This window comes from Petaurus breviceps, unplaced genomic scaffold (genome assembly GCF_028583685.1).
Source record: "Petaurus breviceps papuanus isolate PSGF00001 unplaced genomic scaffold, PetGlider_PUasm1.0 91133, whole genome shotgun sequence".
In the NCBI taxonomy this organism is placed as follows: Eukaryota; Metazoa; Chordata; class Mammalia; order Diprotodontia; family Petauridae; genus Petaurus; species Petaurus breviceps.
Window position 1 is genome coordinate 12,478,526 of NW_027187419.1, and position 25,248 is coordinate 12,503,773.

The 25,248-nt window shown below is 36.1% G+C and overlaps 1 protein-coding gene across 5 annotated transcripts in view; it reads left to right on the top strand.

The window, feature by feature from the left end:
• The window catches only part of CUNH11orf65 (chromosome unknown C11orf65 homolog), a 64,060-nt gene that overhangs the window by 17,816 nt on the left and 20,996 nt on the right, over nucleotides 1–25,248 (top strand). The window contains exons 2-7 of one of the 5 annotated variants that reach the window (XM_069080502.1): nucleotides 3,523–3,606; nucleotides 12,821–12,934; nucleotides 19,428–19,520; nucleotides 22,434–22,487; nucleotides 22,641–22,844; nucleotides 24,291–24,424. In XM_069080502.1, coding sequence (XP_068936603.1) covers nucleotides 12,842–12,934; nucleotides 19,428–19,520; nucleotides 22,434–22,487; nucleotides 22,641–22,844; nucleotides 24,291–24,424 — 578 coding nt within the window. In that variant the 5' untranslated portion in view covers nucleotides 3,523–3,606; nucleotides 12,821–12,841. The remainder of the gene's footprint in view (nucleotides 1–3,522; nucleotides 3,607–12,820; nucleotides 12,935–19,427; nucleotides 19,521–22,433; nucleotides 22,488–22,640; nucleotides 22,845–24,290; nucleotides 24,425–25,248) is intronic. The other 4 variants (XM_069080505.1, XM_069080503.1, XM_069080506.1 and 1 more) reach the window with 4 other exon arrangements.

Consider the following 25,248-nt stretch of genomic DNA (forward strand, 5'->3'; position numbering starts at 1 on the left):
GGAACTGGGTGACGGAAGAGAGCATTCCAGCCCCTGCCCCCAGGGGCAAGAGGTTGAGGAAGCAAGATTGCTGCAGCTGCTGCTGTGTGTGGATGCCTCTGGAGCTCCTGGCCTGTAGATCATAGGGGGACCAAGTGACAATTCAGAGGGTAATCACTCTTGCTTTGACCTTCTTGGATCTGGATCACAGTCTTGGGTAGTGGTCCTGGGGTGTGTGGCCAGTGTGCCAGAGTTTGGGGTGTCTGTAGAGAGGGTGCCCTCTTCATAGCTCTGACAGCATTTGCAAAAACCCTAGCAATTTAGGGCATAGCTCACTCCATTCTGGAGGCAGAGTTCTAACTGTGGCAAAGAGCTCAGAAGTCAAGTAATTGGCTGGCAAGATGAGCAAGAAGAGGAAGTACAATCAAACCATAGAATCTTTTGTCAGGGACAAAAAGGATCAGAACATGGAATCAGAAGAAGTCCATAAAGTCAAAACTCCTGCGTCAAAATCTTCCAAGAAAAATATGAATTGGTTATAGGCCATGGAGGAGCTCAAGAAGGATTTTGAAAATCAAGGGAAGTGGAGGAAAAACTGGGAAGAGAAATGAGAATGATGCAAGAAAATCATGAAAAGCGAGTCAACCACCTGCTAAAGGAGACCCCCAAAAAAATACTGAAGAAAATAACACCTTAAAAAATAGACTACCTCAAATGGCAAAAGAGGCCCAAAAAACCAATGAGGAGAAGAATGTCTTAAAAAGTCGAATTGCCCAGATGGAAAAGGAATTTCAAAAACTCACTGAAGAGAATAATTCCTTCAAATTAGATAAGAGCAAATGGAAGCTAATGACTTTATGAGAAATCAAGATCCTGTAGAACAGATCCAAAAAAAAAAAATTGAAAAAGGAGAAGGCAATGTGAACTATCTCATTGGAAAAACCACTGACCTGGAAAATAGATCCAGGAGAGATCATTTAAAAATTATTTGACTACTTGAAAGCCATGATCAAAAAAAGAGCCTAAACGCCATCTTTCAAGAGATATCAAGCAAAATTGCCCTGATGTTTTAGAACCAGAGGGCAAAATAGAGGTTGAAAGAATCCATCGATCACCTCTTGAAAAAGATCCCAAAAAAGAAAACTCCTAGGAATATCAGCCAAATTCCAGAATTCCCAGGTGAAGGAGAAAATATTATAAGCTGCCAGGAAGAAATAATTTGAGTATTGTGGAAACACAATCAAGATAACACAAGACCTAGCAGCTTCTTCACTAAGGAATCGGGGCTTGGAATATGATATTCTGGAGGTCAAAGGAGTTAGGATTAAAACCAAGAATCACCTACCCAGCAAAAATGAGTATAATGCTTCAGAGGAAAACATGGTCATTCAATGAAATAGAGGACTTTCAAGTATTCTTTTTTTTTTTAAGCAATTGGGGTTAAGTAACTTGCTCAAGGTTACACAGCCAGTTATTTCTAGGTGTGGTGCTAAGTATCTGAGCCCAGATTTGATCCCAGGTCATCCCAACTCTGGGGTCGATGCTGTTACTCACTGAGCCACCTGGCCACCCCTAAGCAATTGGGGTTAAGTAACTTGCTCAAGGTTACACTGCCAGGTGTTTCTGGGTGGGTGCTAAGTGTCTGAGCCCAGATTTGATCCCAGGTCATCCCAGCTCTGGGGCTGGTGCTCTTACTGTGCTACCTGGCTGCCCCAGACTTTCAAGTATTCTTGATGAAAAAACCAGAGCTGAACAGAAAATTTGACTTTCAAATATAAGAAGCAAGAAAAGCATGAGAAGTAAACAGGAAAAAGAAATCATAAGGAACTTATTAAAGTTGATCTATTTACATTCCTACATGGAAAAACTTTAATTGTAACTCATGACACTTTTCTCAGTATGAGGATAGTTGAAGGGAATATATATATATATATATACACACATACATATATATGTTTGTATAGGAGGGTATATTGTATGTATAAATACACATATGAGTGTGTGCATATATACATAGAGGGCACAGGATCAGTTGAATAGGAAGGAATGATATCTAAAAAATAAAGATGTGAGAGAGGAATATAATGAGAGGAGTGGGGAGAGGCAGAATGGTATAAGTTATCTCACATAAAAGAGGCAAGAAAAAACTGTTACAATGGAGGAGAAGAACAGGAAGGTGAAAGGGAATGGGTCAACCTTACTCTCATTGAATTTGGCTTAAGGTGGGAATACCATACATACTCATTTGGGTATCTCACCCTACAGGAAAGTAGGGGGAAGGGGATAAGAGGGGAGATGATAGAAGGGAGGACAGATAGGGTTTTGAAAAGGGACAGGATCAAAGTAGAAAATAGAATAATTGGGGGGCGGGGATAGGATGAAGGGAAATACAGTTAGTCTTTCACATTATAACTACTATGAAATATTTTGTGTAACTACACATGTACAACCTATATTGAATTGCTTATCTTCCCAGTGCAGGTCGGTGAGGAGGGAAGAAGGGAAAGAATCTGGAAATCAAAGTTTTAAAAACAAATGTTAAAAAAAAATTGATTTTTACATGCAACTGGGTAAAAGATACATAGGCACTGGGGTACAGAAATCCATCTTGCCCTACTAGAAAGAGGGGTATGGGGGAGGATATGAGAGAGAAGACTGGGGGAAGTGGTATTCAGTAGGCTCGCTATCTTGGGGTGGAGGGTAGGGGAAAGATGGGGAGAAAATTTATTACTCAAAATCTTATGGAAATGAATGTTGAAAACTAAAAATAAACTTTAAAAAAGAGAGAAAGAAGGGAGAATAACTTTTGAACTGACAAGAAAACTGCTGCTAGCTGCTGGATTGGGTGATAAATTTAAATTTGTATACAGTGAACCTCAAAAGAGACTGTAAAAATAGAAGGATACAAGTTAGATGATAATACAGTCAGATGGATTCAGAACTGGTTGAATGATTGTAATGCGAATGTAAATTTTAAAGATCTTCCCTGCCCCTAGGCTAAAGTGCACCTGAAGCCTGGGGTGAGAGGCTTGTTTTTCAGTAGATACTTCTTGATTGGCCAGTGAGTCAATAAGGTTGTTACATTCTCTGAGCCAGGAGAAGGCTATATAAGCCCTTATGTGTAGCTTTGTTTTGTGGCTCACTTTGAGAAGTGTTCTGTGATTTGATCTGAATTCTGGGAAGCCGTTGTTGAGAGTCCCCCGGCTTTGAAAAACCCAGATGTGGAAACCCAGATGTTGACTGGGTATGGATGTAATGGTTGGACAGTTTGGAAAGCTGTCTACTTGATCTGTTAATGTCTTGATAATTCTGTCTGTATATTTTGAAGTTTGGGGTGCTGACCTTTTTCCCCTGAACAAGGTAAACGATATATATCTGACTGATTAAAGTAAACTTGTTAACCCATTTTGAGTTGCTTTCCTTTAACAAAGCAGATCCAAGAACCTGTGGTGGCGGCAAACCCTGAGGACGCGCTTGGGGTGCTTGCTGCTACAATGATCAGACTCAAAGAATAGTTGTTAATATTTAATGTCATTATGGCAGGAGATATCCGAAAGGAGTATCGCAGTGATTGTTCTTGGTCCTGTGACATTTACCATTCAATCAATGACCTGGATAAAGACATAGGTAAGATGCCTAATCATATTTGCAGATGACACAATGAATAACTGGATCCAAAACGATTTTGACAAGCTAGATTAGGTGTGTCATATATATGACTTGTGGCCTGCTTAGGGACCATAACACTCCTAAGTATGTTTTGAACCAGATTAAAATATAGTTTCAGATTTTAATGTGTTAATATATTAATAAAAATATGTAAATGTGTGAGTTTTTAAAGTCAATACACAGTCCACAGGATCCTTATTTTTGCCTATTGACCCCTTTTTTTACTTGAGTTTGACACAACTGGGCTAGAGCATTGGACTGAATCTAATAAACTAGATTCAAATAGGGATAAATATAAAGATGTACAAAAAAATCAGCCCTACAAATGTAAGATAGGGATGACATAAGAGAGCAGTTGTTCCCAAAAGGATTTAGGATTTTAGTGGATTGCTAATTCAATATTAAATGGCATTTTGATGTTGCACTAATGCAATCTTGGGCTATAGTAGAGGACATATCTTTCAGGAATAAAGAAGTGATAATCCACTATACATGTCCTTGTCAGATTTTATCTGGTGTATCGTGTTAACTTCTGGGCACCAGTTTAAGGAGGACACCAATAATCTAGACAGTGTCTGCCAATATGGTGAAGAGCCCTGAGTTCATGGTGTATGAGGATAGCTAAAAGAACTGGGCATGGTTAGCCTGAAGGAAAGAAGACTCAGAGAGTGCATGGTAGTTTTGCTCCAGTATTTGAAGGCTGCTGTTTGGAGAAAGGATTAGACTTGTTCTATTTGACCCAGGAAGGTAGACCAAGAGCAATGGGTAGAAGTTTCAAAGAGAAAACTTAGACTTGATATCAGAAAAAAAAAACTACCAGAATTAGAGTGATCCAAAAATGAACTGAGTTGCCTTCAGAGGTGTTAGGTTCCCTTTCATTGAAGATGTTAGAATATGTTAGAGTAGGGGTTCCCTTTCTGTATGGTTTGGGCAAAAGAGTCGTTGAAGTCCCTTCTGACTCTCAAATTCTGTGATTCTGTGAGAAGTTGCTGAGTGGTGGCTAACAAGGGAGTGTCAGAAAGTAGCACCAAGGGAACAAAAAGTATTCCTTTCCAGGACTAGCATTCCTGGTCTATGAGAGAATGTGCAACCAGTGCTAGAGTGACTGGTACCCAATGTCATCTTGGCAAAGCCATGTCTTTGTGAAAGCAAGACTATGGAAGTGTTAGAGAGGGGGTAACTTAAGACAAGTTGTTATTTATTATCTCAGGAGAAAAAAGGTGGTGTAATTTTGAGTTTCTTAGCCATAGAAATTAAGTCTAAATGAATCATCATCACAGGGACTAGGAAACAAAACTAGAGGTTGAGTCAACAGAATATAAACAGCTGTCCTCACAATCTGTGGTCTCTGCAAGTGACAGAATACTCTGTCTTGTCTTTGCCTTCAAATTGTCTTAGCTCTGCAAAATGTAAGATTGGGGGTAGGGACAGTTTCTTTTTTGTCTTTGTATCCTCCCTACCTACAAGACCTGGTACAAAGTAAATGTTTATTATATGCTTGTTGACTGATTGAGAAAGAGTTAGGAGAGAAATCAGGGCTGAATATGTAGGTCTTAGAGCCATCTGTGTAGAGATGATAATTCCAACACTTGGGAGCTAATGAATCACCAACAGAGGAAATATTTAAAGAAAGAAGGCCCAAGATGGAGTAGTAAGGCACAGTCACAGTGAGTAGAAATGAATCTCCAGCAAAAAAAGACTGAGAAACTGAGAAGAAGCAGACAGATATTATAGTAGAACTAATAATCTCTTCTAATTCTAGCTGCATTGATTTTATTCATGCTAAAGTGTTTTAATGTCATCAAAATTATACATTTTATTTCTAGCCATAGTTGTGAAAATTACTCTTCTTCTCCTCCTCCTCTTCCTCCTTCTTCTTATTCTCTCTTTCTCCTCTTCCTCCTCCTACTCTTTCTTTCCCTTCTCCTCCTTCTTCTCCTTCTCCATTCTTCTTCTGCTCTTTCCTACTACTACTACAACTTGGGGTTTTTTTTTTTGGTAAATTTTAAAATTCTTTTCAAACTTAAATACAAAATGAGAAAATAGAAAAAAAAATGCTGCCATGTATATAGCAGAACATAAGAAGTGGTTCAATATAAAATAATAAATTTCCACTTCAAGAAAACCTATATAATAAATACTATACATTGTTGTCAAAGTTACCCAGCTTTTCTTTCTCCCTTGTAGGTTTTCTTTTGTTCTCTGCTGTATACTTTTTACTTTATTTTTCTCCCTCTCTTTCCTCCCCACCCTAAAGAAGGCTACAATTAAATGTGGAGATACACACGCACATACATACATACATATACATAGATATCTATAAACATACACATATATACTCATATACATATATGTAAGATATATATGCATATTTTCACTTGTCATCTCTTTCTCTGTAGATTGATAACATCTTCCTTCGTAAGTCTGTCTTCTGAGTCTGTCCATGTTTTTTTCTAACAACCAACTAATTTCCTACAACACAGCAATATTCCAACACAATCATATCCTGTCTGAGAGATTGTCTATGAAATTTTTGCCTTCCTTCTATCTTTGGATACATTGGTTTTATTTATGAGAAGAACATTTTAATTTGAAATAATCAAAATTATCCACTTTACACTTCAACAATGCTCCAGAGGTGTTAGGTTCCCCTTCATTGAAGATGTTAGAATATGCTAGAGTAGGGGTTCCCTTTCTGTATGGTTTGGGCAAGAGAGTCATTGAGGCGCCTTCTAACTCTCAAATTCTGTGATTCTGTAGTTAAAGCTAGATACTGCTGAATCTGCTTCCTTGAATCTTTTTTCCTTGGTTTCTTTGAAATTCCTGACCCTTTGTTCTTCTAAATGAACTTTGTTATAATTTTTTCTAACTCAGTAAGATAATTTTTTAGCGCTTTAATTGGGATGACATTGAATAAATAGATTAGTTAGGTAAATTTTTCATTTTTTTCATATTGGCTTTACATACCCATGAACAATAAATATTACTTTAACTATTTAGATCTGACTTTGTGTAAAAAGTGTTTTATGTAGGGGCAACTAGGTGGTGCAGTGAGTAGAGCATTGGCCCTGGAGTTGGGAGGACCTGAGTTCGGATCCGGCCTCAGACACTTAACACACACATAAAAAAAAACTAGCCGTGACCTTGGGCAAGTTACTTAACCCCAATTGCCCTCCAAAAAGCAAAAAAAAAAAAAGTGTTTTATATTTATATTCATATAGTTCCTATGTCTGTTTTGGCAGGTATACTCTCAGGTATTTTATACTGTCTAGTTATTTTTAAATAGTCTAAAACAATATTGAATAATATTGCTGACACCTAGTGTAGTTTCTCTGTTTTTCTCTTTTGATTAAATCTATTTTAGCTTTAACTTTGAGATCATGATTACTAACTCTTCTCTTTTTTACTTAATACTTCTGCCCTTTATTTTATCTTTATATGTATCTCTAATTTTCAGTGTTTCCTGAAAGCAACATATTATTAAATGCATATTTTCAGTCTGCTATCCATTTCCATTTTACGGCTAAATTAATTCCATTCTCATTCTAAACTGTAATTACTTCTTGTGTATTTTCCTCCTACCTATTTTTCCTCACTATTCTTCTCACCCAATTTACCCTGTCCTTCCTTACTCCTATGCTTTACTTCTACTTACTACCTTGCCCTCCTATTCTTTAACCTATCCACCCCTCTGAGTCCCTCCTTATCTTTATCCCCTTACCTTCCTTGACCTCTTTTTTCTTTCTGAATTTAGAAGACTTTTATACCCTTCTAGATATATGTTGTTTCCTTTTTACCCCATTCCCAATGAGAGTAAGATTCCAGAAAATGGGGTTAAGTGAATTGCCCAAGGTCACAAAGCTAGTAGGAATCTGAGGCCAAATGTAAACTCAGGAAGATAAGTCTTCTTTACTTCAGGCTGGGTACTCTATCCACTGAGGCTCCAGCATCCCAAGGAAACACAGGTGTGCTGTCAGCCAGCACCACACCATCCATACATGGAACCATCAGTTACAGCAAATGGAGAAGTTTTTAATTAATTCACTTACCTTGGCAGTGTACTTTCCAGGAATGTACACATTGATGATGAGGTTGACACACACATTGCCAGAGCTAGCTTAGTGTTTGGTAGGCTGAGAAAGCGTGGGAGAAAGAGGTTAGTACCTGAATACCAAACTGAAGGTCTACAGAGCCATTGTGCTAACCTCATTGTTGTGTGCTTATGAAACTCGGACAGTATACCAGTGCCACTCCAGGAAACTGAATCACTTCCATTTGAAGATACTGAAGGAAGATACTGAAAAATCACCTAACAGGATAAGTACCAGACGCTGAAGTCCTTTCTCGAACTAAAACTGCCAAGCATTCAAACTCTACTGCAGAGAGCTCTACTCTCATGGGATGGCCACATAATTCAAATGCCAAGCATACGCTTGCCAAAAAGAATGTTTTATGGAAAACTCACACAGGGCAAGTGCTTAGATGGTGGTCAAAAAAGTGATACAAGGACACTCTCAAGATCTCTCTGAAGAACTTTGGAGTTGATTGTGTGACATGGGAGACACTGGCACAGGACCACCCAGCACTGTGCCTTCATTAGAGAAGGTGTTGTGCTCTATGAGCAGAGCAGAAATGAAGTAGCTCAAAAAAAGCACAAGATGTGCAAATTTAGAGAATCCACCCCAAATGTTTACATGGACTAAATGTGCCCAACCAGTGGTAGAGCATTCCCAGTTAGTATTGGTCTAATCAGCCACAGTTCAACACACTGAAACTTGACTCTAATATAGGGATGTAATTTTTATCCTCCTCGAGAATGAATGACAACAACTGTACCAAGATTTCAGCATTATTCACCTTCCCCCCATTGGCTTTTTCTATATCAGTTTTTTCTTTAAAGTCTAATTTGTATGAAATAATTATTCCAATTGTGAGAAACACACTTTAGGGATTCACAGGACTTCCACAGGTATCCTGGACAAGCTTCCAGGTCCACTGCTCCCTTGGGGGGCCTTAGGAAGGTCCATTTGGGATGCCTCTCAACACAGCTGTGGGAATCAGAAGATTTCCAGGTAGGGTCAGGGAGTTGGGACAAGCTTCCACTGCCCACTGCTTCCCTTTTTGGGGACCCTTAGGAAGATCCACATGATGTACTCTTTAAAATAACAAACCCCTTCACTGAAAGAACTCAGAAATAGACTGTGCAGAGAAAGGTGTTTATTATACTTCCAGCAAGGAAGCAGGTGTGGTGCTTCTAGGGACACACCCACACTCATACAGAAGCAGGAGTAAGGGTCTACAAGTCCAGGCCTTCCTGGTAGACTTAGTTAAATTCCTCAAATTCCTTACTCTCTCTCTGTCTCTTTCTGTATATATATATTTATTTATATTTATACATATTCTACATTCCCTTTATATATAGTTAAATTCCTCATACTCCTCACCTTATTTCCTTCTATATATTCTACTTTATATATGCAGATTATATGCAGATTACATAGGCATGGTAGTGAGGATACTTGTGACCTGGGCATGACCCCTCAGGCTTAAACCTTTTTTCCAGTTTAACCCCTTTCTATGGTTGAAGGGAACATTTAAATTGATGGAATCACAGATTCATTTGAGCATTGACAGTAAGAGATTACAGATGAACAGAATTCATAGTGCAGTAAAGATTAATTCTAGATTTAACTCACATGTTGTCAAAGTCTAAGTCCATACCAATAAGGAAATTATTTTTAAATTAAATTTTATGTTTTTCAATTATTGAAAATACACTATTTCTCCCTTTCCCTCCCCGCCCCAGTTGAGAAGAATGAAAAACAAAACTTTTGTAACAAATATGTATAGTCAGTCAAAACAAATTCACCCATTGGCCACGTCCAAAATAAAATGTTACCAGTCTATACTCTGAATCCATCACCTTCTCTGATGAGGGCATGCCATGTGTGGTTCTGTGCCAGTGTCTCCCAAGTCACACAATCAACTCCATAGTTCTTCAGAGAGACCTTGACAGTATCCTTGTATTATTTTTTTCTGACCTCCATGTAAGTACTTGCCCTTTGTGAGTTTTCCATAAAATAGTCTTTTTTGGCAAGCGTATGTTTGGCATTCAAACAACATGACCAGCCCATTGGAGTTGTACTCTGTGCAGTATAGTTTGAATGCTTGGCAGTTTAGCTAGAGAAAGGACCTCAGTGTCTGGTACCTTGTCCTGACAGGTGATTTTTCAGAATTTTCCTAAAACAATTCAAATAGAAGCAATTCAGTTTCCTGGCATGGTGTTGATATACTGTCCAGGTTTCACAGGCACACCATCATGAGGTCAGCACAACAGCTCTGTAGACCTTCAGTTTGGTAGTCAAATACCGCTTCTCTTCCACATCTTATCTTGGAGCCTCCCAAAAATCAAGCTAGCTCTGGCAATGTGATTGTCATCATGCCTGGAAAGTATACTGCCAAGGTAAGTGAACTTGTCCACAGTATTCAGAACTTCTCCATTTGCTATAATTGATGTTTCCACATATGAATGGTGTGGCACTGACTGGTAGAACACCTGTGTTTCCTTGGTGTTAGTTGTTGGACCAAAATTAGCAAAAGCAACACAGAATCCATATTTTGTTGCATCTTGGTATTGAAGCCTATAGATTTGTCCATCCAACTACATGTCATAGTTTGGACAATGAGTATTCTTTGTCCACTCGGTTTTACTATGCGCATGTTAAGCACAACCCCTTTCAGTGATTATGGCTCTAATTGGAGAACTTTGTAGCATTGTAGGATTTGGTGCACTTGGTACAATTTCATTCACAAATAGGCTAATCTGGAGGATTTTACAAAATATAGGGAGTCCTTATTCAGTTCAGTAGACATTCTCTATTGGAGCATTCTGCTTTTTAAATCACACTTTAGGAAGTTGGAATTCTATCTAATTCCTTTCCAGGTATTTTGTGATCTGGATTTATTGAGTCAAAGTGTATTTTGTGCATTAGCTTCTAATTCAGAATTATTAATGTATTCCACTGATCAGTTTTTCTGTGTTTTTTATTGAGTTCTAAACAGTTTTGAAAATTATTGCTTTGTTATATAATTTGAGATATGGTAATCTGAGTCCCCTTTGGTTATTCATTTTGCTTTTCCATATGTAATTCGATGAAATATCCCACTGGCTTTTTGATTGGTGTTACATTTAAACTACAGATTAATTTGTGCTATTTTGGCCTAACCATGGAAATGAAGCATCTCCTCAATATTCAATTCCTTTTTATTTCTGTATACTCAATTAAAGTCCTATTACAATGTCTCATTGTGACATGGAATTGACCCTTGGTTTTTGAAATCAAAAGAAGTTCAACAAAAACTTGGGCAAGTTCTACCAAAGATTTCAATATGGGGATAGTTCCAGGACTGGCCTTGCTGTAATTTGGAGAAGCTCTTTGCCAGGTTGGCTACCAGTAATGAAATTTTCTACCACAGAAACTCTCAAAGATCATCTAAAATGTGATCTGTGTCTATTAAGGGAGGATATACCCCAATGCAATTAAAGATCCTTGAAATACAATATTGAGCAATTGTTTCTGCAAAACTTATTTTGCAGAGACGTCTTTTATAGGTCTTAGCGTGTGGGTAAATTACTACCCAAGTATCTGATATGTATTGCCATTGTTGTAAATCATATTTCCCTATTTGTCAATTCTTCCATTTTTATTAGTGATATATAGAACTATTGGTGATTTTTCTGGTTTTATATTATATCCTATGTTCCTAAAGTTATCAATTAATTTTTATTGAGTCTCTTGGGTTTTCTAAATGGCTTATCACATCATCTATACTTCAAAACATTTAATACACGCCAAAATATTCATAGCACTATTTTCTTTCTATAGTAAAGGTCTAAAAATAAGTCAGATATCCAACAATTAAGGAATAGCTGAACAAATGTTTATATATGAAAATCATGGAATATTATTATACAATAAGCAACAAATATGAGGACATGAGAACCATATGAAGTAATGCAGAGAGAAGAAAGAAATAGTAGGAGAATAATATACTGTAATAATGTAAATGAAAACACAGAAAAGGCAACTGAACTCAGATTAAGTGCAAATATCAATCTTCAGCTTCAGAGCAAACAAATCATACTTCCCACCTTCTTGTAGAAAGGTAGACTATGCATAGCTCTCTGATACAGTCATTGTTGATTAATCATATAACCGTTTTTTCTTGTTATAAGTGTAATGGAGGAACTGGTCAATGAGGGCCCAATACTTAGAGCTTACTTAGATTCCTCCTTGGTTAGTTCTCCCAGTACACACAAGAAAAGTGTGGGAGGCAAGTATATATACTTTGGTGGGAGGCAAGTATATTGGGAAATTATGTGATTGAAAAATTAAAAAGACATCAATAAAACATTTCTTAAAACAATAGTCCAGTTGAAGTAGTAACGTTTAAACTTCAGAAATGAAATAGATAATCTTCATGAACTTCTAGGACTGTAAAAATTCAGAACCTGGTAGCAAACTCTGATAAGTCTCTCTTCATTTTGCTAGATTGATTCTTGAAGACCCCCAGTTCCTTGTAGGTCTATATGCTATGTCTAACCTGCTCTAGGGCCAGAATTTTCACTCTATTGGTATATTTGGAGAGGAAGCATGGTGTAGAGTAGAGAACACCAGGCTTACAGTCAAAAAGACTTGAATTAAAATCCCAACTCAAGTGCTTATTAGCTGTGTGACCCTGGACAAGACATTTAACCTCTCTCAACCTTACTTTAATCTGCAAAATTTAGATGATAATAGCACCTGCCTCACATGGTTGTCATGAGATGGCTATGCTTTGAAAACCTTAAAGCATTATGTTGTAACCTATTATTACTTTAATAACCTTCAACAATCCAGGATCACCTCTGTACTCCAATGAGACATTAGAATAGGATTTCTGTAGAGGACCTCTTGTGATCATATAGTTGAAATTAGTCAGATTTAATAAAATTTAAGAAAAAAGAGATTTTTGTTAGAATTCAGTCTATTCTAAATAGTGACTCTTATTTTAATATTTAATTTACATAAAGTTTTGCATAATTTGCCTAAATATCCCAGTAATAGTTTAATGCCAATGTGTAGTGCTTCTAATTTATACTTTTATATATATATATTTTTTTTGCTCCAAGTATCTCAAATGTCAGTGAAGCATGAGTTCAAGCTCAGAAAACAAGACAGCATCAACTTTTGAAGACTATGATAGAGCTGCCAGGCTCATTCAGAAGGTCTGGAAAAGTTATCTTGTAAGTTATGTTATTCATGTTTTTTAAAATCATTTTTGAAAAAAAAGCATTGAGTTTTACATTTATATTTATAATATATAATGCATATTTATAATAGCAACAATAAAGTTAAGATTAGAAAAAATGATTATGGCATTACTAATAAGCTTTTCACTTCCACAGGCTGAATTTCTTAGCTAGTTTGTATGAGCCACAAGCAGTTATGCATTGTATGTTATGTTGATCATGCTGCTATAAATACAGCTAGTAGTGAGGCCATGAAAAATGGACTGGTGTGACTTACCTAGTGGTTGAAAGTTTATTGATTAGAATGTATTTCTCTTTCTTCTTGCTAAGAAATAGTGGCCATCTTAATGTTCACATAATTCTATGAATTTGGACTCCTCTGTTCTCAGCATAACAGAAATCCCTTTGTTTTCCACAAGAACAGAATGACTTCCAACTATTGCCCCACCTGCCTGTGCGAAGACCAAAGTAATTGGAAAGGACTAGGCTAGGACACCTCAAATGTTGGTATCCAGGACAGTGGAGAGATAGTTATTCTAATCAAGCAAAAGAAAAAAAGAGGATAAATCAGGATCCAGTTAACAATTAGGATGACAATTGATGGGCACCCACTTTGGTTTTGGCTTTTTTTTATAGCAAGAAAATGGTACTACAAATATTTTGGTACATATTAAAGTGTTTTTAATTGTAGGTAATATATGAATCATTTAGAATCAGTAATCAACAAGAATTCACCAAGCACCTGTAATATGACAGATATAATGCTAAGTTTTGGGGATAGAAAGATAAAAATGAAACAACTCCTATCCTCAAGGAGATTACATTGACAACATATACATATATACATAATATGTTCAAAATGAATATCAGGTAGTTTGGGGAGCAAATGCACCAGCAGCTAAGAGAATAAGGACAGTCTTCAAGTAAAAAGTAACACTTTGAGTCTTTCAGGAAATAGTAGATTCTGAGAGGCAGAGATAAAGAAGGAATGCATCCCAGCCATGGGATACAGCCAATGGAAAGGCAGGGAGATGGAAGTTGGAGTGCTATGTATGAGAAACAGTAAGTGGGCCATACCAAGCACACGGAAAGGAGCAACATGTTAGAAGACTAAAAATGGGGGGGGGGGGAAGGTTGTAAGGAGCTTTATATTTGAATCTATAGAGAAACATGAATTCCTAGAGTTTATTGGGTGGGAGTTTGTGACATAGTTGAACTTTTAGGAAAATCACTTTGACAAATATGTGGAGGATAGATTGGAGTGGGGAGAGATTTGAGGCTAGGAGACCAATTATGGGACTGTTGCAGTCATCCAGGAGAGAAGTAGGATGGGCTTGAACTAGAGAAGCAGTAGTATGAGTGTAGAGGTAGGAACATGTATAAGAGATATTGGAGAGGAACAAACGATAAGATTTGGCAATTGAGTGGAGATAAGAGAGAGGAGTTGAAAATGACACTGAGATTAGGTACCTGGATGCTTGGAAGAATGGTGGGGTCCTCAAGAGTAGGGAAGTTTGGAAGAATGGAAGGCTTGGGAAGAAAGATGGAGTTATGTTTAAACATGTTGAATTTTTAGATGTTTATGCAACATCTAGTTCAAAATGTCAAGTAGGCAATTCATCATACAGGATTAGAACTCAGGAGACTAGGACTAGAAATAGAGATTCAGGAGTCATTGGCACAAAGATGATAATTTTGCATCTTTTGCAAAATATTCTGTAATTAGCTAAAGGCATTGTTGAGACTTTATTGTTTACTGAAGAATCAGGTTTCACTTCTAGTGTTTAGATTGCTATATTAAATATTAGATAGTTGTATTAACGGTAAAGTTCACTATTCAATGGTAAGAAAAAGAGATGAAAAGGGACTAGTTAATAATCCTAACCTTTGGGGATTTCCATCTACAATGGCACCATGTTAGAAGAAACCCAAATCTCCCCAAAACACCTCATTAAAGCCCCCAAAATACAGAATTTTGTGATCCCTATTCCAAATGAAACTTGGTTTAAAAAAAAAAAAGGCACGTCCTATGCTTCATCCTGTGTATGGGTGAGGCGTGACTCAAAATTGGTGAAAGAAATACTTAGATAATGCTTTGTGCTTGGATGAAGGGTGGGGTTGGTTTGAGAGCTTTTGAGGACAGAGGTATTTATGGTGCCAGAGGCTCCAGTGAAGAGAGTGAGTAAGACTTTGGAAATTATAGATATGTAAAGAAAGCCAGCCTCTTCCACATATCCTTCTCCTTGGGTTATGGTCCTCTCTCTTGGTTTGAGCTGAGATCTCATCTAACTTCCAACAGAACTCATTCACTTTTGTGTATTTTTCTGGTATATTCTAACCTGTAGGACTCTAATTTATGTTTGATGTTTTGCTTGATTACACAGGTTTACTTGTTATTTAAGAGCCCCTTATGTAATCAGAATTAACTGTAAACAGAGCTTGAATCTATAGTTAATTTTCTTCTCTGCTGCCAAAGGTCACATTCCTTGAAGCTACTTCCTGACCTGTTCTCTGTGGTTGTATTTAGAGGGTATTTATTTACTCTTTTTTAAACGTCATTCAGAACATAACCTATTTTTCTTCAGCCAATAACTAGCTTTTTTATAATTCTATCAAAAAAGAATGTCATTCAAAAAGGGCTAACAGGTGGTAGACAGTTGAATTAGCCTATAGTTTAAAAAAAATTAGAAAAACAACAAATAAAAAAATTCCAAGCACAAAAAAGAAAATTATAAAGATTAAAGATAAAATTTAAACAAAAATCATTTTATTGATACATAAAATTAGAAGCTAGTTTTAAAACAAAATTTATAAAATAGGCAAAATGTTAGCCAATCTGATTTTAAAAAAGATAAAATAGCCAAACTCTTAACTAGTGAAATGAATTAATATTTACAAAAAATATAAAATGCACAGATTAATAGAACAAAAAATTAGAGAATCTCAACAACCAAGTCTTAGAAAAAGAAATTGGATAAATTATATAAAAGAACTCTGTTATGCCCTCCTCCCCCATCCTTCCCAAAGTATAGCAGATCAGATGGATTTCCAAATGGATTTTATTAAATATTTGAGGAAAATTAATTCCAATGTTATATAAACTGTTTGCAAAAATAGAAAAAGAAGGGATTTTACCAAACTCCTTCTGGGATACAAATATAGTCCTGAAATATAAACTAGAAAGATATAAAGCAACAAAAGAAAACCAGAAGTAGAGTCAAATTTTCTCCTTCCCTTACACCTGTCCACCCTCCTTGAGAAGGTAGGCAATTTGATAATGATTAAACATGAGAAGTCATACAAAACATATTTCCATTTTAACCGTGTTGCAAAAGAAAATACAGACCAAGAAAAACACACACAAGTAAAATAAAGTAAAAAAGAATACTTCCATCTGCATTCAAAGTTCATCAGTTCTTTCTCTGGATAACATTTTTTTTACCATAAGTCCTTTATTTTTTTAAATAGTATTTTATTTTTTCCCCAGTTACATGTCAAGAAAATGTTTAGCTTTAATTTTTTTTACAAGATTTTGAGTTCCAAAGTATGCTCCCTACTTCCCTCTTACCTCCCTTCTTCTGAAAATGATAGACAGTTTGATATAGTTCATACACATGCTATCATGTAAAAATATTTCCATATTAATGACAGTTGTGAAAGAAGAAACAGATTTAAAGGGGAAAAAATGATGAGAAAGAATAAAGTAAGTGAAAAAATATGCTTCGCTCTGCATTCAGAGTCCATCAGTTCTTTATCTGGATATGGATAGCATTTTCCTTCTTTAGTCCTTTGCATTTGTCTTGATCATGGTGTTCCTGAGAAGAACTGAGTCATTCATAGTTGATCATCACACAATGTTGCTGATACAGGGTACAATGATTTCCTGGTTCTGCTCATTTCACTTTGTATCAGTTCATACAAGTCTTTCCAGGTTTTTCTGAAATCTGCCTCTTCATCATTTCTTATTGCACAATAGTATTCCATTATATTCATATGGCACAGATTGTTCAGCCATTCCCCAATTGATAGGCATCCCCTCAGTTTCCAACATTTTGCCACCAAAAAAAGAGCTGCTATATCTATTTTTGCACATGTAGTTTGTGTCTCAGTTTTCCCTGTCACCATAATAACTTTCTATAGACCTATTATTTTTGTTTTCTGCTCGTTTTTTTTTGTTTTTTTTTTTTTTTTTTTTTTTTTTTTTTTTTTTCTTTTTTTTTTTTTTTGAGCTCTGCACCCAGGGTGAAAAGGACATTGTCTTAAGCTTCTTGTGCCAGTGGCTGCAGACCCTGGCTGTTTACCTGGTGTTGCACTGATATTTCCCTGAGGCTCCTGGGGGACCCTCGTGTCTGGTACTGTGTTGAGGGGGTGGACTGGGAGGTGGCTGGCACTGCTGGAGGCTGTAGGGGTCTGTCAGCTTACCTGGTGCTGAGCTGGAGTCCTACTGATGGTGTTTAGCATGTACTAAGGCCTGGTGGAGTGTTTCTGCATATCCCTGGGGCTACACTGATTACATGGAGGCGAGTCCTACTTTCTCACCATTCCGGAGGATGCCTGTTTGGCCAGGGCTCTGCTGAAGTACATGGTGGTTCTTGGAGCTGGAATCTGTTGGTTTCCCTAGCTATGCTACGGCATGGGAGGAAGGGCCGTCCCAGTGTTGGCATTTTCCTGCTCCACCATATTGAGGTTCAGGATCTCCTGCTGGTTTGCTGAGGTGGGGCTTGCTACTGGTTTTCTGGGATGTTTCCTGTCCTGGAATACGCTTCCCTTTTACCTGAGACAGACTTTTCTTGCCAATTTTACAAGTTTCTTCGGCTAAAATATTGTTTCACCTCTCCTTTTTGCTGATTATGCTGTTCTAGGATTTGTTTTAGGGCACTATTTTATGTTTTTTTTGGAGGTGAATACAGGAGAGTTACAGCAATTGACTGCTTACTTCACCACCTTGGCTGCCAGAAATCCCAAGGCATCATCTTTTGATAACATGATGATTTACTTAGAGAATCCCACAGTCAGCTAAAAATTAGTTAAAGAATATCTTCAATTAAGTAGCAAGATATAACAAATAAAATCATCAGCTTTTCTGCATATTGTGAGGAAAACCCAGCAAGAGAAAAAGAATTCCATTCAGAATAACTTCAGAATATATAAAATATCTCAAAGTCCAGCCTTTATGGCACACCAAATAATTATATAAATGCAATTACAAAACGATATAAAAGACATAAAAGCAAACCTAAAAGCATTGGATAAATTTTAGGCAGCTAGTGGCATAGTAGATAGAGCATCAGACGTGGAAAAAGGAACATCTGGCCTATGACCCTTACCAGCTGTGTGATCCTGGGCAAGTCACTTAACCAATAATCTCTACCTCAATCTCCTCATCTGAATTATAAAATGCATCTCCCAGGGTTGTTGTAAGGATAAAATGAGATAACATTTATCTTCTCAATATAAGAATATTAATAATCATAACAATAAATGATAATTATATCTTTTTGAATAGGGATTAAGATTAGGGCATGAAGGTATTGGCCTGAAAAGCGAAGCCACCTCCACCTAGTTAAACCCCTACTGAGATGGGTAACCAAACTGATTGTCCCCAAGAGACTGAGGAACCTGGTAAATGTGCTTCAATTTCCCTCTGAATCCAGATGGCAGTTGACAGGCATTTATTCTAGAGTTTCTCAGTATTTTAGATCTACTTGTAACACCTAATTTAATTTTTGTGTTTGAAAACAAATTATCCTTGACATAAGAGTATTTTTATTGTAATTTTTTTTGTGATACATGTCTGAATGTTAGTTGTTTGCTAAGAAAGTACAATGGAGGATGTAAGTGAATAACTAGAAATACACATTAAATTAAAATAGGACAGAGGCTGGCACCTCACTCTCTAAAATAGTTGGAGTTTCATCTGGGTTTGTAGGAATCCAAGCTAGAATCATGAGAGAATTTTGTGGTTTTATTTTTATCCATAACTTTTAAAAGTTCATGTGTGTATATATACATACATATATATATATATATGTGCATATGTATATCACAGAATTAGATGAACCACATGATTTTGTGACCATTTCACCCCTAGACTAAGGGAATGGATTCAGCTATGACTTAGAATGCCACATCTCAGGGTGTGCCAATCTCTGAGGCAAAGATAGGGGAAAGATTAAGGGAAGGTCTCACCTCCTAGTATGTCCAGTAATATGGTCTGTCCAGAAAAGCTAGTCCCTTAATTTGTTTCTCTTGCTACCCTAAATCTTTAAACTTTGTCAGATAATTACACTTGCTGGTTGCACTATGACTCAACTCAGCAAAATTCCATGTTTTAAAATATTTATTATTTATGTTAAAATAAAACATAAGTGGATGACAAGTTCATGTTGAACATATCCGATAGTTTATACTTACCCCAAGCCAGTGACCATTCAAAAGTAGTAAATATCTGTTTTAATTGTTATTCATAATATATTTGAACTTCTAGAGTACCTGTGTGTTTAACCACTTCAAAAGTCTAATCTTGCTAAGGAGGCAAGGGGACCCCCGTCAACTATTAAGATGTATTGATCCTAAAGAGGTAAACACATTTCATATGTATACTTTTGTAATATTTTAAAGATGTATATAATTTATTTTCATTAGTGTTCATATTTTCAGTTTAACATTTTTATTAATAACTTGTATAAAAGCATTAGTAGCATCCTTCATAAATTTGTAAATGACACAAAAATGGGATCCAAAGTTATAGGAATCCAGAATTACTTGAAAAAACTAGAATGATGACCCAAATAAAGTAAGATAAAATTTAATAGAAAAAAAAAATGTATAGATCCATTCAGTTCAGTTCTTTGTGACCCCATTTGGGGTTTTCATGGCAAAGATACTGGAGTTGTTTGCCATTTCCTTCTCCAGCTCATTTTATAGATGAGGAAACTAAGACAAACAGTGTCAGGTGACTTGCCCAGAGTCACTGTAGCAGCAAGCACCCCAGCATCCCCAGGGTGTCTGCCAACACAGGTTCTTGGATCTGCTTTGATAAAGTAAAGCAACTCAAAATGGGTTAACAAGCTTACTTTAATCAGTCAGATATGTATCATTCACCTAGTTCAGGGGAAAAAGGTCAGCACCCCGAACTTCAAAGTATACAGACAGAATTATCAAGACAGAAACAGATCAAGTAGACAGCTTTCCAAACTGTCCAACCATTACATCCATACCAAATCAACATCTGGGTTTCAACAGCTGGGTTTTTCAAAGCCAGGGGGCTCTAGACAATGGCTTCCCATAATCCATATCAAATTACAGAACACTTCTCAAAGTGAGGCCCAAAACAAAGCTACACATCAGGGCTTACATAGCCTTCTCCTGGCTCAGAGAATGTAACAACCTTATTGACTCACTGGCCAATCAAGAAGTATCTACTGAAAAACAAGCCTCCCACCCCAGCCTTCAGGTGCACTTTAGCCTAGGGGCAGGGAAGATCTTTAAATTTGCATTCCCATTACAGTCACACAGCTAGTAAGTGACTGAAGTCAAATCTGAACTCGGGTCTTTACTCCAGACCTGGCACTGTATCCACTGTGCCATCAGATGTACTGTGTAGGTCTGTGCTTGAATTAAAAACAGCTTCATACACATAGAATTGTGAAGATATGACTAACCCATAGTTACTCTGAAAAAAAAATCTAAGAGTTTTACTGGGAACTCAAGATGAGTTATCACTGTGTGACATCACAGCCCTAAAGCTAATGTCCTGTATTGCATTGAAAAGTATAGTGTCCAGAATGAGAAAGGTAATAGTTGTGCTCTACTCTGCCTGGGTCAGATTGCATCTAGAGTACTGTGTTCAGTTCAGGGGACCACATTTGAGGAATGCCAACCTGGAATGTGCCCACAAGAAGGCAAGCAGGGTGGTGAGAGGACAGGAGAACATAGAAGAGTTAAACAAACTGGTGTTTTTTGCTTTTGTAATAGAGTTATTTGGTTTGACTCCCAAAAGAAGTACTAGGAGTAATGGGTGTGAATTACAAAAAGAGAGAGTTAGGTCTGGTATAAAGAGAACTTTCTACATATTAGAACTATCCAGATGTGAAATGGGCTTCCTCAATTGGTGGCGGCTCAGTGGAGTTCTTCAAGCAGGTGAATGACCATTTTGGGGGGATATTGAGAGAAGGATCCTTGTTCAGGTGTGGCTAGATTGCCTAGGAGCTTTCAAACTACAAGATTCTGTGTAATATGTTTGTGAATAGGTAGGTGATATTACTTTAACTAGCCAATGAGTATGAACTGCTAGTTTTGCTTTGTACTTCTTATAACAACCATGGGCAAGACCAATAAATTCCACATGTAAATTTCTATATATTCTTTAGTCTCCATTTAGGGTATATAAAGCATATACTGTAAGTTTAGAAGGGCAGCTAGGTGCCACTGTGGATAGAGCGCTGGGTTTGGAATTAGGAAGACTCATCTTCCTGAGTTCAAATCTGGCTTCAGATACTTACTAGCCATGTGATCCTGGGCAAACCACTTAACCCTGTTTGCCTCAGTTTCCTCATAAAATGAGCTGGAGAAGAAAATGGCAAACCACTCCAGTATCTTTGCCAAGAAAACCCCAAATGGGGTCATGAAGATTTGGACATGACTGAAATAACGACAACAATAACAATTTATAAATAACATATTGCTAAGCAGAAGTTGCTAAGAAGTAGAGGAGTTAAATACAAGATCAGCCTTTTAGCAATTTTCCTAAATGTGAAGAAGAGATTCAATACCAGTACATAAATTCTAGTTACAGCTCTCCATCAGCTAGATGGATAATCTTGGGTGACTTAATATGTCTGGGACTATTTCTTTAATGGATAATGAAGAGGCCAGTATTAAAAATCATTAACATTTATGTTGTGTTTTATAATTACTACTTGTCAGTATGTTAAAAGTGAAGAGACGTATCATAGGTCATACAAAATTGAAATGTGAATTTCTAATTTAATCAAGGACAAAGTCAAGAAGGAGAATTAAAGCCACATGATGTTCAGCTTAAATTGGTAAACCACAACATTTCCCTGGATTTACCTATAAGTGAGTTCTTCCCAAATAAAAAGCCATGATCTTCAATTTCCAGCTTGGGACTATCAGAAATAATTTGAACATCAAACTTATATTTCTAATAGGAAAGAAGCGTTTTTAAGTAGCAGCTTTTTTCTTGAAAAATCAGGAATCTTGACTTTTTAAACTCAGGAACTCCCATTTTAACCGACTATTTACTGGGTATCTTTGCAAAAGTAATTTATTTCTCAGCTTTTCAAATTTTACAATTGAAAATGTAAATTTGTTTATGCTTATTCACTTTCTATCCTTTTATAATGCAAGTTCACGTTAAACAAATATGTATATATTTGGTCAAATGATTACAGTTAATAACCATTTTGGTATGCATTTTAAGCTAATTAATATTACTAAAATGTGATAGGTTAATTTGGTTCTCTTTTAGGCAGAACTTCTAGATGCTGCTTCTGGAATTAATATTCGATTCAGATTAGGTGGAGTAAGTATGGAAGTATTTTTGTCTAATAGTCTTAAAAGTATTAAAAAATCTTCCCTAATTGGTTGTATAGAATTTGAAATGGATAATTATTTTAAGCATATATACTTTTTATTGTAAGATTACAATTGGATTTTTAATTTTTTTCAATAACAGGAGAAGTTTCCTCCAAATATATATTATAAAATTTTCACTCACAGACATATTGTAGATTTATGTGCTAACAGTCCTAGAGATTATGTGAACATTATTCCAAAGCAATTATCACATTTGACATCTGATAAGAAACATCTAGAAGATGACCACGATGGCTGGTACAAACGTGTAGAGAACAATGGCTGGAGACTTGTTTCCAAAAGAGTAAGTAGAGCAAAATTATAATAATTTTTCTTTTACATTTTACAGACATATTTTGTGTCTTTTTGGAAATTTAATTTTACAGTAGGTTTCAAGAACATATATAATTGCCTACTGACCTAAATAATGAGTATTGCTGATTTAAAACAACTCAAGTGGCAACTTTGATTACACTTTAAGATATAGTCATATATCTTAGTCTTAAATTTATTAATTTTTCTTACAAAGAGAAGATGTATCTGCAGTCCAACTTTAAGTGGATTTAATTTTAAGGGTGCTATATCCTGCACCCTTCAAAAACATAGTAGGCACTTAGGTATTGCCTGGTCAGATAAGTAAAATGAGATTTCTGCAACAAAAGGAAGTTGAGAATGTTGTTGATTTCAAACTCAACTGTATGTCAGGATGTGGGGATTCTTACAAAAGTTTTATCTTGTGTTTACTAGATATTAGCTTCAGTGATGATAAAGAGAATGTCTTATTTATCTTTGTCTTTCTATCTTCTTTAACACCTAGAACAGTGCTTTGCATGTCTAGGCAAAGATGAATTGTTGTTGAATTAGTCCCAACAAGGATTGGTGAAAAAACAGTGGATTTTTAGTTTTGGGAGGATGAGGTATAAAGTGAGTTTTCACAGAGGGTGCAGAGCCATACCAGCTACACTTTTGTAAGGACCATTTTGGATAGTGATATTTCTCAGTTTAGAAAAATAGCTTCCATACTTTTCAAATTTTTCAATGCAGTACAATTTAAAATATTCTGTACCATTCCCGGATTAGAAAAAAAAAATCTTATTTGAATGATTGGAGGGATGTTAGTTATTTATGTTTAGGCTGTGCCAATATAATAACTCAAACTTGACATGTTCAGAATAGAGCTCCTTTCTTTCTTCTCAAGCCCTCCCCTTTTTTGAGCTTTCTTATTACTGTCATGGATACCCATCCCCCTCAGTCACCCAAGCTCACAAACCTGTTGTCATCCTGAGTCCTCCCTCTTCTTTTCCTACCTCTTCTCCCCCATGTCCAGTCTGTTGCTAACTCAGTAAACAGTTGTGGCTCCTTGTTGCCTTAAGAATCCAATATAAAATGCTCTCTCTTGACATTTAAATTCCTTCATAAACATGACTATTTTTTTTTGCTCTTCTTACACTTTTTTTTCCTGCTCTTCTTACACTATTCCCTTCCATGTATTCTCTTATCCTTACTGTTGAATCTATAAATGGAGATGCTATACGGGCCCAAACTACCCCATATAATTAATAGGCTTAAGATCACATATCTATGAAAGGTTTTTGTGGCCATAAAGGATGTGATAGACATGGGGCATTATTGTGACTCCTTCTGTTTCTGTTCTGGGATGTCCCTGCTACACAAAGAGAAGTCATTTCATAATCAAACATCATCAAAGACAGTAGTATAAAAGTGTTTTCATAATATAATTGATCAACAGTTTTGGAAAATAACTGATGAAATCACAGAAGAAGGAAATAAACAAAAAATTGACTTTCACTTCTCCAAACTGAAGAGAAGGCAGGACATTGACACAAGAAGAAAATATAAAAAAATTAGATGGATGAGGCAAATGTAAGTAATGAAATTCTTATATATAAATAAACAATATACAAAATGATTATGGCAGTTTTTAGAATTTTTTTTGGAGATTGGTTATTACTAATAAAACTTTTGCATATCATTTTGTAGATTTAATAATTTTCTGCAATCAATCTGAGTTCCATAATAGGCCACTCTGCTTTCACTAAAGTATATACTGTCTCCTTGTAAGGCCTATATTTTAAAAAATTAATCTTTTAATATGAAAAATGACTCTTACACTTCTAGCATATCTAGTCATATCTGTGATTATATAGTGATGAACCTAAGCATGCAAATAATCTTCCATTTCTTTTTAAATTTCCTATATCCTATATTTCTTCAAAATTATATGTGACCCTTAACTTCATTATTGTAGTAGAATTAGTTTTTATTTCTTTTAAGGGTTGTATAGGAATTTATATTTTATGTAACTATTATCATTGCCCTTCCAGTTCTTCCTAGTAGAAGTATAATTAAACAGAAGACTAATTTTTCTACACTTCAATTATTAAATTAATAAGCATTTATTAAAAACCTACTATGTGGCAGGGACTGTGCTAGGCCCCAGTGATACACAGATAAGAAGGAAATATATAGTTCTTGCCTTCCAGGAGTTTACATTTTAATGGGGGAAATAGTATATACCCATATATCTATGTAGAAAATAAATAGATACAGCACTTAACTATATAGGGCCTGCTATATACTTGGCACTTAATGCAGGCAGCTAAGTGGTATAGTAGATAGAGCTAATTATGTGATTTTATCTAATTCTGTTTAGAAGTAAGTTATCAGGATTGTTGTTGTTCCTTCTT